This window comes from Penaeus chinensis, chromosome 5 (genome assembly GCF_019202785.1).
Source record: "Penaeus chinensis breed Huanghai No. 1 chromosome 5, ASM1920278v2, whole genome shotgun sequence".
Classification (NCBI taxonomy): domain Eukaryota; kingdom Metazoa; phylum Arthropoda; class Malacostraca; order Decapoda; family Penaeidae; genus Penaeus; species Penaeus chinensis.
The window spans coordinates 24,434,241-24,452,905 of record NC_061823.1 but is presented as its reverse complement, the minus strand read 5'-3'; the positions used below and the strand labels follow the sequence as shown (position 1 = coordinate 24,452,905).

The 18,665-nt window shown below is 34.7% G+C and overlaps 4 protein-coding genes across 4 annotated transcripts; 1 reads left to right on the top strand and 3 right to left on the bottom strand.

The window, feature by feature from the left end:
• Window positions 1-1,055: 1,055 nt before the first annotated feature.
• Window positions 1,056-1,981, bottom strand: LOC125025835 (endocuticle structural glycoprotein SgAbd-2-like). Its single transcript, XM_047614109.1, has 3 exons — window positions 1,952-1,981; window positions 1,504-1,841; window positions 1,056-1,391 (listed from the first exon to the last, which is right to left on the bottom strand). Exons 1-3 carry the CDS (start codon window positions 1,958-1,960, stop codon window positions 1,145-1,147), a joined length of 594 nt encoding a protein of 197 aa, XP_047470065.1. The 5' UTR covers window positions 1,961-1,981; the 3' UTR covers window positions 1,056-1,144.
• Window positions 1,982-6,998: 5,017 nt separating this feature from the next.
• On the top strand, window positions 6,999-8,061 carry LOC125025540 (endocuticle structural glycoprotein SgAbd-2-like). The gene is made up of 3 exons (XM_047613561.1): window positions 6,999-7,151; window positions 7,261-7,586; window positions 7,694-8,061. Exons 1-3 carry the CDS (start codon window positions 6,999-7,001, stop codon window positions 7,914-7,916), a joined length of 702 nt encoding a protein of 233 aa, XP_047469517.1. The 3' UTR covers window positions 7,917-8,061.
• Window positions 8,062-9,345: 1,284 nt separating this feature from the next.
• Window positions 9,346-10,221, bottom strand: LOC125025539 (cuticle protein AMP1A-like). Its single transcript, XM_047613560.1, has 3 exons — window positions 10,213-10,221; window positions 9,773-10,107; window positions 9,346-9,666 (listed from the first exon to the last, which is right to left on the bottom strand). The coding sequence occupies exons 1-3, from the start codon at window positions 10,219-10,221 to the stop codon at window positions 9,444-9,446; spliced, it is 567 nt and encodes a 188-aa protein (XP_047469516.1). The 3' UTR covers window positions 9,346-9,443.
• Window positions 10,222-17,409: 7,188 nt separating this feature from the next.
• LOC125025538 (cuticle protein AMP1A-like) lies at window positions 17,410-18,246 on the bottom strand. The gene is made up of 3 exons (XM_047613559.1): window positions 18,231-18,246; window positions 17,739-18,076; window positions 17,410-17,632 (listed from the first exon to the last, which is right to left on the bottom strand). Exons 1-3 carry the CDS (start codon window positions 18,237-18,239, stop codon window positions 17,410-17,412), a joined length of 570 nt encoding a protein of 189 aa, XP_047469515.1. The 5' UTR covers window positions 18,240-18,246.
• Between the last annotated feature and the right edge of the window lie 419 nt (window positions 18,247-18,665).

Genomic DNA, 18,665 nt, shown 5'->3' with positions numbered 1-18,665 from the left:
GCGCATACATGACAAGTAAAAAATCGCCAAATCTATATATGTAATCAGATAAGTGTGTATGTATAAGTAAAAATTTACTTGTGTATGCAAACATATTCATACATACACACATATATATATAGATGTGTATACATATATGTGTATATACAAATATATATATGTATATGTATATATACGCACACACATATGTGTTGGTATACACACGCACACACACACTTACTTATATACTTATATATCTATATCTTTATAAATGCATGTATATATCTATAAACACACACGCAAATATATTTGTGCATATATATACGCACAAATACACATATATAATTATATATGTATATAAATGAACAAACATATACATTTATATAAATGAACAAACATATACATTTATATAAATGAACAAACCTATACATTTATATAAACACACACACATATATATACATACACACACACACACACACACACACATATATATATATATATATATATATATGTAAATATCTAAATACACACATACATATCTATATATATATATTAATATTTATATATATATTCACATATACATCCACAAATATATGCATATATATGTACATATATATACATACATATCTATCTATCTAACTATCTATATATGTATATATAGGTATATATATAGATATATATACATACACACAGAAATATATACATATATATGTATGTATATATGAATATGTATATATATATATATATACATTTATATGTATATATACACATATATGTGTATATATATACACACATGGACACACACACACACACACACAAATATATATATATATACATATATACACACATATATATACATATATATGTATATGCATGTATATAGATAGCTAGATGTATATATAGATATTATGCAGGCCTACATATATTTATGTAAATGTAGGCCTGCATATACATGTATTCATGAACACGCAAGAGATAAAGGCATAAAAACAATTGCATGTGTAGACGTTTATCTCCCCATCCTTATGTCTGTTTATATAACATTTTAAATGGTTTTATGGAAATCTATCTTTGATTGAAATTTTATTAAAAATACTGTGCAATACATAGAAAATAACCTATTAAAATCCCTATCTCGCATAACATGGATGCATGCTAGGATTCTTTACTGAGAAAAGCCATAGGAATTAGTAGGGCGAGAAGGCCGGGAAGGCGCACTGTATCCCTGAGAAGGCCCTTGGCGTAGGCGAGCAGCATCCTCCTGACGGGCGCGCTCGATCTGCTCAAGGGCGTGGGCGGGGATGGGGTGAGGGAAGGCCGGGGCCACGGGCAGGAAGGCTGACTGGGGCTGGAAGCCGTTCTCGTCAGCCACATAACGAAGCTCAAACCGTTGTCCGTCAGGGAGGGTGAAGCTGGAAAAGGTGGGTATGGCAAATCAAAAACAAATGAAATAATAAACCTACGTTAAGAACAATGAACAGACCTCGCGAAAGGACTATTGCAATGGCAAACAGCGACACTCACGAGTAGGAGCCAGACATGGCCGTGACGGGACCCTCCTTGGCGGGAATAGGTGATCCACTTTCCTGGCGTGAGATGCCGTCACCGGTCTCAACGTTGAAGCTGTAAGCGCCTGCGTCGGGGTGAACGCGGTCGTCCACAAGGATGGGCACTACTGGCCCAGAGGCAGACCTCGGTGCGGAGTAGGTTGGCTGGGGAGCAAGTCTTGGGGCAGAAAAGGAAGGTCGAGATGCAGGTCGCGACCTGTGGCTGAAGGCTGAAGAAGGTTGTGGAGAGGCATAGCCGAAGTGACTGGGCAGCTTGTCAGCCAAGCAGACTGATACAACTGCGGCGAAAATAATCTATAAAAAGAAAAAAGAAAAAGCGTCAAACTGATTGGAAAGATGGCTATAAGTATTTCTATTCTGCAACTATGATTCTATGTGACACTGAAATTTATCGGCAAACTTACGAGCTTCATAACGGGGGAGGTAGTGGCGACTCGGAGGACTCGGTAGGTGACTGATACTAGCCTCTCTTGCATCGCTTTATATACCACGAGCTCCTGTCACGGTCAAGGCGACACCATTGCACCCGCCCATACATGGCACTGCTGATGCTTTCACGTGGTATGCAAAGTATCTAAAGATTTTGACTTTCATTTAGCACAATGCTATTAGCATTTAGCAGATTTTTTTTTTTTTTTTTTTTTTTTTTTTTTTTTTTTTTTTTTGTAAATGATTTTGTACACAATCAGAAGACCTGCCCTTGAAAAAAGAAGAAAAAGAAAATCCGATTGTCTTCAAGGAAAACGACCAGACAACGTACAGCATTCTCCTACCGTTTCATTACTTTCCGGTCAAATTTAACCTCTGTCGAAGTTACTTGCAGAATTACACTTCTACTCCCAATTTATCATTTACCTTCCAGAGATTTCGTCACATTCTACGTGAAACGAATTTTTTCTATGGAACTAATATCGAAATTATGGGAGCAAGTTTACCTTTTTAAACAAATAAACAGACAAAACAAAACAAAACCAAAAATAAACAAGGACAAAACATTTCTCACGGTCTTTATTATCACTTGTTATTGTCATTAATAATACTAATAACAATAAAGTCAGTAAGGATAATGATAATGGTAGTGATCATGATGTCAATATTAGTATTATCATTAGTATTATTATCCTCATCATTACCATTTGTAGTATCATTATTATTGCCATTATTATTGTTAACATTATTATTATTGTGATACTTTTTGTTAATATTATTATTATTATTACTGTAATCACTATGATTATTATAATCATCATTCTTATTCTTGTTACTATTATTATTATCATTATTATTATCTTTATTATTAGTATTACTGCTATTATTATCGTTACAATTATTATTATTATTATTACAAATAATATAATTTTTGTTATTATCATTATCATTATTATTATTATTATTATTATTATTATTATTATTATTATTATTATTATTATCATTATTATTATTATTATCATTATCATTATCATTATTATTATTGTAATTGTTACTATTATCCTTATTATTGTTGCTGTTATTATGATAATGATTATTATTATTTTGTATAGTAACAATGATAATAAAATGATAATTAGTATCATTATTATTATCATCATTATTAACACTATTATATTCATCACCATTATTATCTTTATGGTAATTATCAGTATCATTATTAATAAAAAAAAACAAAAAACAATGATAATACATTTCTCATGATCTGTATTATTACTTATTGTCATTAAAAATATTAACAATAAGTTAATAATGATAATGATAGTGATAATGATATCAATATTTTCTGTGTCATAAGTTTTATTATTTTTTTTATTGCCATTTTTAGCACTCTTGTTGTTACTATTATAATTTCTATTATCATTATTATCAACATTATCATCATCATCATCATCATCATTATTATTATCATCATTATCATTACTACTATTATCATCGTTGCTATTATTACTGTTGTTATTAACACAATCAATATCTTTATTGTTATTACTATTACTTATATTATTAGTAATATTCTTTATTATCATTATCATTATTGCTATTATTATTACTATTATTATTATTATTATTATTGTTATCTTTATTATTGTTATTATTATTGTGAGAGCAGGCGGCTCCGTAGCCCAGTGGGATGCCTTGCGCAGTTTGAGAGAGTATATTTGTTCCCCCTAAATGTCGTAGAACCCGAGGGGAGTGGTAGCGGGCAAAGGAGGGATTCTAGGAATACGTGAGTCTGTTATCGTTTCAGACGGCTATCTCAAAAAAAAAAAAAAAAAAAAAAAAAAAAAAAAAAAAAAAAAAATATATATATATATATATATACACACAAAATGTAAATCAAGACATAAACCACTGATCAGAAATTACTTTAAAAATAAAATCAGATCATCGTTATATAAATTAAGTTAGTCCAGCTCCTAATTTATAAAATTAAGATCACTGTCAGGACAAGTAACTTTTGTCTCCCTGAAGAATCGGGCGTTGTTCGCTGAAGCCGGCTGCAGTTCATTCATCAAAAATGGGGGTTGAGAGAAACACAAAATTACATCGACCAAGTGCGGGCACCGACTGTTTATTTCGCGGGAAACAAGGCTACACACAAACCTTGACGCCACAGTCGTATATCTTTACAATCCCAAAAAGACGTAAAGTATAAAAGTAACTACAACAAAACTACTTGTTCTCATAAAATTAGAAATGGATTAAATTATATGATCGAACGAATAATATAACGAATGGAAAATAAAACAAAATAAAACCAAAGAAAACCAGACCCAAACGGATGTAACTAAAAGAAATCTAAAGCTCCCTAAAACCATGAATAAAGATAAAAATACGTGGAAGTATATCAAAGAAGCGGGGAAACGACAAGCGGCGACAGGTACGCTAAAAAAGTGGCTTCTCGTTACAGGAAAGCTACCGGGTTGCGGGATGCCCGCCGTTACGGGGATGCGGGAGGCTGCGGTGACGAGCGCCACTCTTACATTATTATTATTATTATTATTGTTATTATTATTATTATTATTATTATTATTATTATTATTATTATTATTATTATTATTATTTGTATCATTATTATTGTTGCATTTATTATTATTATGATGATGATTATTATAGTAATGATAATAATAATAACAATGATAATGATAACAATTTTCATTACCATTATTATTATCTTCATCCCTATTAATATCATTATCATTATTGCCATTATTATTATCATTATGATAATTATCATTATTTTTATTATTGTTATAGTATTATTATCAATTATTCTTGTTATCATCGTTCTTATTATCATTTTAATTTTATCATTATCGTCATTATTATCATTATTGTTATTATAACTACTATTATTATTATTATTATTATTATAATTATTATTATTATTATGATTTTTATTATCATTATTATTATCGTTGTTATTACCATTATTGTTATCATTATTATTATTACCATTTTCATAATTATTATTACTATTCTCATTCTCATTCTCATTCTCATTTTCATTATCATTATCATTATCTTTATCATTATTATCATCATTATTATCATTATCACTGTCATCATCATCATCATATTTTCTATGATTATAATTCTTGTTATTATTATTATTATTATTATCATTATTATTATTATTATTATTATTATTATTATTATTATTATTATTATTATTATTATTATTATTATTATCATTATTATTATTATTTTTGTTATTATAATTTTTATTACAATTATCATCATCTTTATTATTACTATTATTATCATTAATATCCTCATCATTATTATACTTATTTTATATTATTATTATCTTTATCATTATTAACATCATCATCATCATCATCATTACCAATATTATGATTTTTATTATTCTTATCCTCATCATTATCATTATGATCAATATTATTATCATTATCTTTATTATTATTTTTATTATTATCGTGATAGTGATGATAATGATGATGATTATCGTCATAATAATAATAAACGTTTGAATTATTACTATTGCTGTCCTTACTATTATTATTGTTAATTATTATTCTCGTTGCTATTATTTTTTTTTATCACTATCATTGATATTATCATTACGATTACTTTTAACATCACCTTACTATCACTATTATCATCCTTATCATTGATTATTATTATTATTGTTATCATCATCTTCAATACCATTATTACACATGCTTATCACACTATTATTGCTATTACTAGTGTTGTTGTCATTGTCTTTACTATTGTTGTTTTGTTTTGTTATTTCTTGTCGTTATTGGTATTATTACTATAACTAAAGGTATCATTATTATTATCATCACCTTCATCATCTTTATCATTACCATTATCATTATTAATTCTATCGTTTAGTAGTATCATTATTATCAATGTTATTATTATGATCATTATCACCCTTATCATTATTGTTATTACCATCGTTATTATTATCATTAATATCACTATCATTATGATAACAATATATAATAATAATAATGATGATAAGAATAAGAATAGCAATAACAATAATAATGATGATTATTATCATTATAATCATAATGATAGTAATAATAATAATTTATATTATTGTTATTATCATCATCACTCTTAGTTGTAGTAAAAGATTTATTAGTGCTAGTGTTACCATTACTATGATGTTTTCACGGTTTTCATCATTATTGTGATAAACATTGTTATCATCATAATCCTCATTGTTAAGTATTGCTTTATAAGAATACCATACACTATGATTTGTTCGCTATAATATCTAACATAACGGCAATGCAATGCAAACCAGACATGCCATGATTATTAATTACCATGGCTCCTATTAGCGTAATTATGATTATCATCATTTCCGACGTTATTACTCTTAGGATCATTATTACTGTCCTTTTTTTCTTAATTATATCTTATCATCATCACCTTTGTTGGCTTTATTGTGATCAATGTTATTACTGTTATTGGAAACATTACTGTTTGTATGATTTTATCGTTCTTACTGCAACCTAGGATTTATTTATATTATCATTATTATTGTCCTTACTACATAGGATTATTATTATCGTTTTAGTTGTAATCACTATGATAAAAGTAAAATTTAACAAGCAGACCATGAACGAAAGGGAATGCAGAGGGAGAGAGAGAGAGAGAGAGAGAGAAAGATTGGTGAATGAGAAAGAGAGTGAGAGAGAGAGAGAGTGGAGTGAGTGAGAAAAGAGAAAGGAAATGAAGAGGGGTGGAAAGAGAGAGGGGGGGGGGGGGAGGGGAGGGGGGGGGAGAGAGTCACAATATCATAGTGGTCCAAGTTTAGCTTAATTTCCCTTTCTTCAATTCTATTACTGACAGGGTGGGGTCAAATAACTTAATAAGAACAATAAATGCAAGGTTAAATACTTTTTGTAGCTATATTCCTCAAAAATATAATATTCATTCAGACACGTGCATACACATACACCGGCACGCACTCACATGTTGCATAAGACAACTCCTTGCGTGGGCGGCAGTGATGATGCCACCTTGACCGAGGCACCTCACTTGGTATATAAAGCCTGGTTTGAGAGACCGGTATCACTCACCTCCTGTGCCATTCGACTCGTCACACCCTCCGCTAACATGAAGATCGTAAGACCACGAAAAACCTTCACGTGATACTGTATGTGAAAACTGAATAATCAAACAAAATCACACTGGATGATAGTACAACTAAGTCAGTACATTCCTTTCCTTTCAGATTGCATTCGCCGCTGTTGTATCAGTCTGTCTGGCTGACAGACTGCCCAGTCACTTCGGCTATGTCTCTCCACATCCCCCTTCAACCTTCAGCCACAGGTCGCGACCTGTATCTCGCCCTTCCTTTTCTGCTCCCCAGCCAACCTACTCCGCTCCGAGATCTGCTCCCGGTCCAGTAGTGCCCATCCTTGTGGACGACCGCGTCCACCCCAACGCCGGCGCTTACAGCTTCAACGTTGAGACCGGTGACGGCATCTCACGCCAGGAAAGTGGATCGCCTGTTCCCGCCAAGGAGGGTCCCGTCACGGCCATGTCTGGCTCCTACTCGTGAGTGTCGCTACTTATATCAAAATTCATTTGATAAAGGAATATGATTGATACCTCTCACTATCCATTGCGAAACAGCATAAATTCAGCCAATTCATCTCTTCCAGCTTCACCCTCCCTGACGGACAACTGTTTGAGCTTCGCTTCGTAGCTGACGAGAACGGCTTCCAACCTCAGTCGCCATTCCTTCCCGTGGCGCCAGCCTTCCCTCATCCCATCCCCGCCCACGCCCTTAGGCAAATCGAGCGCGCCCGTCAAGGACCTTCTCAGGGATTCAGCTCCCCTTCTCGTCCCTCTCGCCCTTCTAATTCCTATGGCTTTCCTCAGTAAAGCCTTCTAGTGCCGAATATCACATGTTATATTATTTATAACGATTTTGATGTACTGTACAAAGATGTTACATTTAACGAAGTTTTGCGAATAAAAGATGTGAAAAAAGGAAACATTCGCTTATTGAATATACAACATCCGTTTACACTTTTGATAGCATCTTTCATTATTCTACATTGTGCATATGTAGCCAGCCCTATCAAAGGTGACAACAGTTGTAACGCATCAGGCTATCCCTTATCCCTTATTGTAGATTTCATTAAATAGCAGTGATGGTTTTTGTAGTGTTGAAAATACCTACGGATAAAGAAAGGCAGATTATCTTGGGAAGAAAAAGCCATAAGAGCAAGCAAAAATATTTTCATTATCATTAGTTATTGTCGTTTTTGGCATCACAATATTTATCATTCTTATATCTCTCATGATTATCATTATAATAAAAGCAGACTTTTTCGTCCGTAATACGTAAAAATAGTGGGACAGGGTAGATACAGTCCATGTAAATGTGATGTTATGTGAGATAAGGTAAATCTAGTAAATGTAGGTTTCCTTTGTTACTTAGTGCAGAGCAACATTGCACAAAATTGCTGCGAATAATATAACAGGATATATCATGTGAGTTTGTTTTTAAATACTACAACGCTTTACCAAGAAAAGCTATAGGAATTAGAAGGGTGAGAGGGAAAAGGGCCCTGTACCCCTTGATGTGCGACCTCACTTTGCCAAAGATCGTGAGCGGGGGTAGGGATAGGACTGACTGAGGCTGATATTCTCCATTATCTTCTCTCGACTGCTCCCGTGAAGGGTTGTTGCAGAGGATATCCATCTTTATTTCAACCTTCTCTGCAACTTCCTGTTACATAAACCACCTCCCACACCACAGTCGTAAGCCTTTTCTGTGGCCTTTCTCTTCTGCTTTGTGGTTGCATCTTATCGTCTCTCTCAATTTGTTCAATACCGTCCTGTCTGAGGTACTGATTCCTAATTCTATCCATCCTCGTCACTCGTAAGAAAAGTCGTACCTTTTGAATCCGGCTGTTTCATCTCAGCGTCACTGCTCCCAAGCCATACAGTATAACGTCTCAATACTCATTTGTAATATTTTCATTTCACAATTGATGAACCCTTTCAGTCACAAATCATTGTTGTCTCTTCTGCAACCACTGCCTGTGCTTGCACTTTCTCCTTCACTTCTCTGCTCCATTTTGTGTTACTTTGTTAACCTTTGGCATTTAAACTCATCCACCTTCACTGGTTGTACTCCGAGCAACCGCGCCATTCCACCGCCCTGCTCATTCGCACACATGCATTCCTTACTCCCACTGACTTTTTTCATTATCTCAGCCTGCTTTATGTCCATAATTAACAGCTACATATTTTATTATTATTATTATTTTTTTTACCATAGGATGTGTAAAATTACGTTTCCTTTTGATTTATTTTATTCTAAACGTGTTGGTATATGTAACATCACACAATGCATTAAAAACGCTATATATAATATAACATTTTAGACACTAAAAAGCTTTACTGAGGAAAGCCATAGGAATTAGAAGGGCGAGAGGGACGAGATGGGGCGCTGTATCCCTGAGAAGGTCCTTGACGGGCGCGCTCGATTTGCCTAAGGGCGTGGGCGGGGATGGGATGAGGGAAGGCTGGCGCCACGGGAAGGAAGGGCGACTGAGGCTGGAAGCCGTTCTCGTCAGCTACGAAGCGAAGCTCAAACAGTTGTCCGTCAGGAAGAGTGAAGCTGAAAGAGATGGATTGATTGTTTACGTCGTTTCGGAATGAACAATGCAAATGTATGACCCATGTTCCCTTATGAAATGAAGATTGATATATGTAGCGACACTCACGAGTAGGAGCCAGACATGGCCGTGACGGGACCCTCCTTGGCGGGAATAGGTGATCCACTTTCCTGGCGTGAGATGCCGTCACCGGTCTCAATGTTGAAGCTGTAAGCGCCGGCGTCGGGGTGGACGCGGTCGTCCACAAGGATGGGTACTACTGGGCCAGGAGATCTCGGTGCGGAGTAGGTTGGTTGGGGAGCAGGTCTTTGGGCGGAAAAGGAAGGTCGAGATGCAGGTCGCGACCTGTGGCTGAATGCTGAAGAAGGTTGTGGAGAGGCATAGCCGAAGTGACTGGGTAGCCTGTCGGCCACGCAGACTGATATAACAGCAGCGAATACAAACTGAAAAGGTTACTGTGTGGATTAATTTGTCATAAAAAGTGAATTGTCTTTGTGATTTACATATTAATTTATTATTAGCCGATATGAGATATATTGCATACTTACGATCTTCATGACTGGAGAGGGTGTGACGAGTCGAATGGCTCAGGAGGTGAGTGATGCCGGTCTCTCAAAGCAAGCTTTATATACCGAGTGCAAGTGTCAGGGCCAAGGTGCCACCATCTCTACCAGCCATGCATTATGCAATATATCTGTGCGTGTAATATTTCTTAATATATTCTTTGTTATTATTTCTGTCTTGTCATTGACTCCTTCCAATGAAGATCATGCAAATCTTTTTACGAAAAAGATCATAATACATAAATTAATCTTTTTATTTCTTTCTATCTATCACAAAACTATTGGAAGAGAGGATGAAGAATGTTAATGTTCACTGAAAGATGAAGCGTTCATCTCCATTGTTGACGATTTTTATTCTTAAACATTCTTAATTCTGAAATGCCGACATTAATGTCTCTTTCTTTGTAACCTCTCTGTCCTCTCGCCTTTTCTGTTTCCTCTTTATCGTTGGTTTCTTACATTTGTTTGTAATCGTGTGTAAATGATAAAATAAAAACGATAATTTATGAAAACAATAATGTAGGATGATATAATCATAATAATAATAGCAATATTAACTACAGTGCTACTGATACTACTACTTTTACAGTTACTAATACTGTTGTTGATGCTGCTATTGCTACTACTACAAATAATGAAAATAATGTTGAAGGTGAAAAAGTGAATATGCAAATGCTGACAATAAAGAATAACCTTAACACCAACAATGAAAATTAGGAAAAGGATAAAGATAATGTTGATAATGCCAATATTGACAATACTGTTACTAGTAATAACAACGATACTAATACGAAGTACAACGATGATAATTATAATAATGATAGTAATAATAATAATTGTAACAATGAGAATGATCATGATAATGATTGATAATGATAATCATGATAATGATAATGATAACAATAAGAAAGATAATAGTATTATACTACTGATAATTATAATTATATGATAATAATGTTAATAATGATAATGAGGATAATAACAGTAACTATAATAATTATTATTATCATTATACTTATAATAATGATAACAACAATGATAATAATAATAGTAATAATTTTTATATTAATGATGCTACTACTACTATCACCACTATCACCACTACTACTAATAATAATGATAATAAAACATTAACAATAATGATAATGAGGATAATGGCAATAGTATTGATAATAACAATTATAATGATAACAATTATAGTAATGAAAATACTAATGATGAAAATAGTGATAATTAAGCATGTTAATAATAGTAATAATAGTAATGATAATAATGAAAACGATGATAATGATAATAATAGCAATGGTAAAAATAATAACAATAGTAATAGTATTAAGAATAACGTTAACAAGAACAAAAGTAACAATAATAATTATAAAAAAAAAAAAATAGTGGTAATGATAATGATTATTATTATTACTTTTGTTATTATTATTCTTATTATTATTATCATTATTATCATTACTATTATCATTATTATCATTACTATTATCATTATTACTGTTGTTATAATAATTATTATCATTACTATCTTTGCTTATATTGTCCTTACCATTCTTATTATTATTGTCATTATAATGATCCTTATTGTTGTTATTGTTTTTACTTTTATTATTATCATATTATATCATTATAATATATTGTTATAATTACTATTATTGTTATCATCATCGTCATGAACATGATCATTTTTATTGTTGTTATTGTTTTTATAATCATTATAATAATAATAATATTAATGATGATAATAACAATAATAATGTTAATATTTGTTATGAGTATCATCGTCATTATCATTACCATGGTTTTATTATCATCTTTATGAATATCATTATCATTATCATCATTATTACAATCATTATTTTCCTTCTTTCATCATCTTAATAAGAATAATGATTATAGAAAAGAATAATACCTAGAATAAGGTGCTCATTAATGATAAGGGCGATACGAAAATTGGTTATGAGGATGTAAATTACTCTATAAGAGGATTTGCAGTCGGATAATAAGACAGCTCAGGCAGCATGATAATTTTATTAATTTTATCACGTTTGAAGAGGTTGAAGGCAATTTCTTGGTAAATGACCTTTGCCCTGCCTACCAAGCCCTGAGAAAAACTGAATCCCAAGCCCTCGTCACAGATGACTACAGTCCGCTCAGTGAATGGAGAGATCATCTCAGATCATGATAGTATTTTGAGCAGCTGTATCAGGTAGACCTTCCAGCAGTTAGTCTGGACCCAAGTGGTATCATAAAACATGAGCCGGAACCACCCATCAGGAGGAACCTCCTGCCCTAACTGAGGTTAGGGGGGCGATCTCTAAGCTGAAGGGTAGGAAAATTGCAAGTATATGTGATATCCCTGCTGAACTGCTAAAAGCTGGGGGTGAACCTATGTCACGGGGCTTGCATACGGTCTTGTATGCCATCTGGCAGTCTGGTTCCATCCCCCCATGACCTGTTGAGGGGTCTGGAAGGGGGAAGGGGATCGATGGAACTGTAGCAACTACCATGGCATCACACTGCCCAGTATACCAGGCAAGATTTTCGCCCACATCCTTCTGAAACAGATCCGTGACCACCTACCAAGGCACCAGAGACCGGAGCAGTCTGGATTCACTCCTTGCAAGTCCACAATAGACCGTATCCTAACGCTTTGAGTCATTGTGGAATGCCGGTCGTAGTTTGCTTGCAGCCTACATAGATCTCAAGAAGGAGTTTGACTCTATGCATCGTGCATCGCAATAAGAGCTCCTGAGACTTAGAAGAATTCCGACACGGATTATCGGGTTGATAGCAAGCCTATATACTGGTACTGAAAGTGCTGTAAAGTGTGGTGGAGGCATGTCGAACTTCTTCCCTGTTAACTCAGGGGTGAGGCAAGGCTGTGTCCGTGCACCAACACTTTTCAACACTTGCATGGACTGGATAATGGGCAGAGCTACTAACTAAAGTCAGTGCAGAGCAAACCTTGACTTTGCCGACGATGTTGCTACCCTGAATCTCTGAAATAATTGGTGGAGGCTCTTAAGCATTTAGCAATGAGGTGAAGCCCTTTGGCCTAGAGATTTCCTGAACAAAGACTAAGATCAAGGATTTTGAGGGTCTGTGAGGGGAAACTGTTCAGTTGATACATGCTTGTGGTGAGGATGTTGAAGTTACAGAGAGTTTACATACATGCTTGTGTTGATACATGCTTGTGGTGAGGACGTATAGTATAGCATAGTCCATGTGTCTGGGCTGTATATAGATTGGTCCGGCAGCAGGAGCCATGAACTCGATCAACAAGAGCATTTGGAGATATCGGTACCTATGCAGAAGGACCATGCTATGCGTCTTCAAGATCTCGATACTGCAAGTTTCGCTGTATGGTAGCAAAACTTGGATGCTTTCTAGTGCTTGGACGCTTTCTCGTCTTGATGCCTTATGTAACAAGTCCCTATGCAGGATCATGAGATACAGTTGGCAGGACCATGTGTCCAACCGACAGCTACACTGTGAGACTAGCATGGGACCTGTTCTTGCATAATCCGGGATCTTCAACACAGGCTATATGGGCACCTGGTTTGTTTCCCTGTGGATAACCCTGCCCAGACAACCCTGGGTGGAGAAGTTACGTGGGAAAGCCCGTGGTCATGGCTTGGGCAGCTCGACTAGTCTTGCCGTGAGGAGCTAAAGACCTGAGAGCCTGCCATGAGGGATCCCTGTGGCTGGAACCGAAGGTGGGATGCGGCCATGCGCCCACGTGGGCTTTAGCCCCCGATGATGATGATGTATAGTTATTCTGATATGATTTCTTGTGATAAAAGTAAATATGATTATGATAATAACAGTCATGATAATACTAATCGACGTAGCGTCCAGATGAGAATAACTATAGTGACAGTATGATGATGATTATAATGGCAATGATGTTATTAACAAAGTAATCTAAATTAAAAATGGTACTATAGCGTCGGCTGAGTAGGATAGGCACTGTAAAATATGGCTTGACTTTTTTAATGGTTTTATTCGGAACATTGTACAACGTATTAAGCTCGATATAAATAAAATAACCTGAAATATTTTTGTGTCATTTTTGGCATTAAAAAATTCTACTGAGGAAAGCCATAGGAATTAAAAGGACGAGAAGGGGAGCTGAATCCCTGAGAAGGTCCTTGACGGGCGTGCTCGATTTGCCTAAGGGCGTGGGCGGGGATGGGATGAGGGAAGGCTGGCGCCACGGGAAGGAAGGGCGACTGTGGCTGGAAACCGTTCTCATCAGCTACGAAACGAAGTTCAAACAGTTGTCCGTCAGGAAGGGTGAAGCTGAAGGAGATGGATTGGTTACATATATGATGTTTTGTAACGAAGGGTGCAAAGATAGCAATCATGTTTCCTCATCAAATGAATATTGATATAATAGAGCCACTCACGAGTAGGAGCCAGACATGACCGTGACGGGACCCTCCTTGGCGGGAACAGGCGATCCACTTTCCTGGCGTGAGATACCGTCACCGGTCTCAACGTTGAAGCTGTAAGCGCCGGCGTCGGGGTGGACGCGGTCGTCCACAAGGATGGGCACTACTGGGCCAGGAGCAGATCTCGGTGCGGAGTAGGTTGGTTGGGGAGCAGGTCTTGGGGCGGAAAAGGAAGGTCGATATGCAGGTCGCGACCTGTGGTTGAATGCCGAAGAAGGTTGTGGAGAGGCATAGCCGAAGTGACTGGGCAGTCTGTCAGCCAAGCAGGCTGATATAAGTGCGGCGAATGCAAACTGAAAAGTTAAAGTAAGATATTGTGTTGATTTTATCTTCGTCTTCCGTGAATTTTCTTATTAACACATTTACAAGTTAATATAGATCACTGGGGCAATATGCAACACACCGAACAGAAAAAAGTATAACTGTGCGAGTTAAATTACCTTGAAATTCCCTGTGATTTGAACTGAATGTGTAACATGTTCATATATCTTTTGCACACTTACTATCTTCATGACGGCAGAGGGTGTGGTGAATCGAATAGTTCAAGAGGTAAGTGATGTTGGTCTCTCGAACCAAGCTTTATATACCAAGTGGAAGTGTCAGGGTCAAGGTGGAATCATCATTGCTACCAACACAAGAAAATGTACAATTCCTTATACAATACATTTGTGTTTGTTCGCTTTAATTTATTGTTTTTCTATCAGTGCTAATAGAAATAGAGTAATATAAGCGTATTACGAAAAGTAGTAATGAATCTCGTTAATTCCTCGGTTGTTAAGGGTATCACTGCAACAAAAAAGGCTATTTCTTAGGTCGTGCACATCATCATATATTCATCATCGTAAAACTGAAGAGAAATATATATTCTTTGCCATATTTGGCATGTAACCAAACCTATTACATAATAGCAAAAGAAAGAACTAAGACATCCATGATGTAAACTGAAGCAATGAAAATAGTAAAAATAATAATAGGAAGGACAATACTACTAGTACTGCAACCTACCACTGCTATCATTACTATTACTGTTGTTACTATTACTGATAATGAAAATTATAAAGATGAAAATAATAGTAATACAAATGATAATAGTAACATTAGTAATAATAACAATAATGATACTAGAATTAACAATAATGAAACAAAGTCACAATGATAAAACAAAGTAACAACGATGATAACGATAATTATAATGATAATAATTATTACTGTGACAACATTAGTAATTATAAAATACTACTACAACTAAGTACCATGGTTATGCTGATGGGGAATAGAACACTAACATAAAATTAATGATGATAAAAGTAAGAACAGTAATAATAATGATCATGATTAAAATGATAATGATAACGATAATACCGATGATAATCATGATAATAACGGTAATATTATAATCATCATACTCATAAGAATAGTATTAACAATAAAAATTAAAAAAAAGGAAATGGTAATGAGTGTACCTTTGATATAAACTATAAAGATAACTGTAGTAAAAATAATAATAATATTTATAATGATAATAATAGTGATAATCTAAGTTCTAGTAAAAAATAATAGTAATAATAATAGTAGTAATAATGATAATAATAATAATAGAATGATAATAATGATAATGATGATTATGATATTAGTAATGATAAAAATAATAATGATAATAATACCAATAATAATAATGATAATGATAGTAATAATGTGATAATAATAATAACATCGATCATAATCATAATCATAATAATGATAATACCAATAATAATGATAAAAAATGATAGTTATAATAATAATAATGATAATAATAACGGTAATAACAATAATAATGATAATGATAATTATGATAATAATAATAACTGTAATGATAAAGATATCAATAATAAATAACAATAATAAAAGTGATAGTAATACTATTGGAAATGATGAAAATAATGATCTATTTATTAGTGCCAACATTGTTCTTGGTATTATTATTATTGATAATAACAATAAATATGTTGGCAATACTAATAATAATATTAACAGCTTTCAATAATGAAGATGACTGTGATAAGACAATAAGTACAATGCTGATACTGATGATGATACTCATAAAGGTAATACTGATAAGTTATAATGACTCTCTTTCTCTCTCTCTCACACACACACATATATGTATATATCACCAGCTACAACAATAGTAAACCATTATCCATTATCACTGGGATAACGAAAATGATAAAAGACGAATCGATATCGATTGTGATGTTTTCCATTAATAATAATAATAATCACAATCATATGCTGCTTAATAATGGCGATAGTGATGATAATGGTGATAATGTGAAGCACTCCGTTAAATAATTGTTTAAATGAATGCTTTTCAGTTTGTGTTCACTATAGTTAAATCAATATACCTGGTATAAATGTTGAAATCAATAATTATTGTAATTACGATAGTCATGACAGAATAATAACTCAGAGATTATTATATTCAAGAAGTTGATAGGAATGAAAGTTAAAAAAATGTCAATTTATGTAGCCTTGTTTGATTATAACAATACATAGGTAAGGGTGTAGAAATGTAGAAATCGTTGAGCAGGTACATTTGGATACAGATCTGCAAGAGTTCTTTTTCATTTGTTTTATTCGAAACAATTCGTTAAGTGCAACAATACTGTACAATGCATTGAGATCGTTATAAATAATATAACTTGAAATATTATCGTGTCATTTTGGCCACTAAAAGGGTCTACTGAGGAAAGCCATAGGAATTAGAAGGGCGAGAGGGACGAGAAGGGGCGCTGAATCCCTGAGAAGGTCCTTGACGGGCGCGCTCGATTTGCCTAAGGGCGTGGGCGGGGATGGGATGAGGGAAGGCTGGCGCCACGGGAAGGAATGGCGACTGAGGTTGGAAGCCGTTCTCGTCAGCTACGAAGCGAAGCTCAAACAATTGTCCGTCAGGAAGAGTGAAGCTGAAAGAGATGGATTGATTGTATATGTCGTTTTGGGATGAACAATGTAAAAGTATGAACCATGTTCATTTATCAAATGAAGATTGATATATGTAGCAATACTCACGAATAGGAGCCAGACATGGCCGTGACGGGACCCTCCTTGGCGGGAATAGGTGATCCACTTTCCTGGCGTGAGATGCCGTCACCGGTCTCAACGTTGAAGCTGTAAGCGCCGGCGTCGGGGTGGACGCGGTCGTCCACGAGGATGGGCACTACTGGGCCAGGAGCAGATCTCGGGGCAGAGTAGGTTGGCTGGGGAGCAGGTCTTGGGGCAGAAAAGGAAGGGCGAGATGCAGGTCGCGACCTGTGGCTGAATGCTGAAGAAGGTTGTGGAGAGGCATAGCCGAAATGACTGGGCAGTCTGTCAGCCAAGCAGACTGATATAACTGTGGCGAATACAATCTGAAAATTTGAAATATATGTTGATTAGGTTGTCTTAAAATCTGTCGTGAATGATCTTACTGAGTGATTTATATATTAACATATGATAAAATAATGGTTGTAACAGTGATGAGAAATTATTAGAAATAATAATGACTAGATTTTGCTGACTTACGATCTTCATGTCAGCGAAGGGTGTGGCGAGTTGAATGGCAAAGGAGGTGAATGATGCCGGTCTCTCGAACCAAGCTTTATATACCGAGTGGAAGAGTCAGGGTCAAGGTGGCATTATCACCCAAGGAAATGCACATGCCCTTATGCAATACGTCTGCGCCTGTTCACTTTAGCCATTCTTGATTTTGTTACTCACAGTATTCATTCTTGTATACCGGTTCTGAAAGACTCCTTCCATTCCTGTTGTAAATCATATCACAAGAAAGTACTAGAGATTTTCGTACTATTTCGTTATTTCGTGATAGGTTTTGGGTAGTAAAATTTTTCATTTTAGGCCATGAATAAACGAGAAAAAAAACTTTGACTTAAACATTGATAACAAATTTCCTTACACAGTCTAATTAACAATCTCATTTTACTCAACATCCATTTCCCT

Bases quoted from the DNA above. Each gene is read 5' to 3' on its own strand.
- LOC125025835 (XM_047614109.1), bottom strand. The intron at 1,392-1,503 runs GTGAGTGTCGCT...CACCTTTTCCAG, and splicing joins GCCATGTCTGGCTCCTACTC to CTTCACCCTCCCTGACGGAC.
- LOC125025540 (XM_047613561.1), top strand. From the start codon at position 6,999: ATGTTGCATAAGACAACTCCTTGCGTGGGCGGCAGTGATGATGCCACC. The intron at 7,152-7,260 runs GTAAGACCACGA...CTTTCCTTTCAG, and splicing joins CCTCCGCTAACATGAAGATC to ATTGCATTCGCCGCTGTTGT. The intron at 7,587-7,693 runs GTGAGTGTCGCT...CATCTCTTCCAG, and splicing joins GCCATGTCTGGCTCCTACTC to CTTCACCCTCCCTGACGGAC.
- LOC125025539 (XM_047613560.1), bottom strand. The intron at 9,667-9,772 runs GTGAGTGTCGCT...CATCTCTTTCAG, and splicing joins GCCATGTCTGGCTCCTACTC to CTTCACTCTTCCTGACGGAC.
- LOC125025538 (XM_047613559.1), bottom strand. The intron at 17,633-17,738 runs GTGAGTATTGCT...CATCTCTTTCAG, and splicing joins GCCATGTCTGGCTCCTATTC to CTTCACTCTTCCTGACGGAC.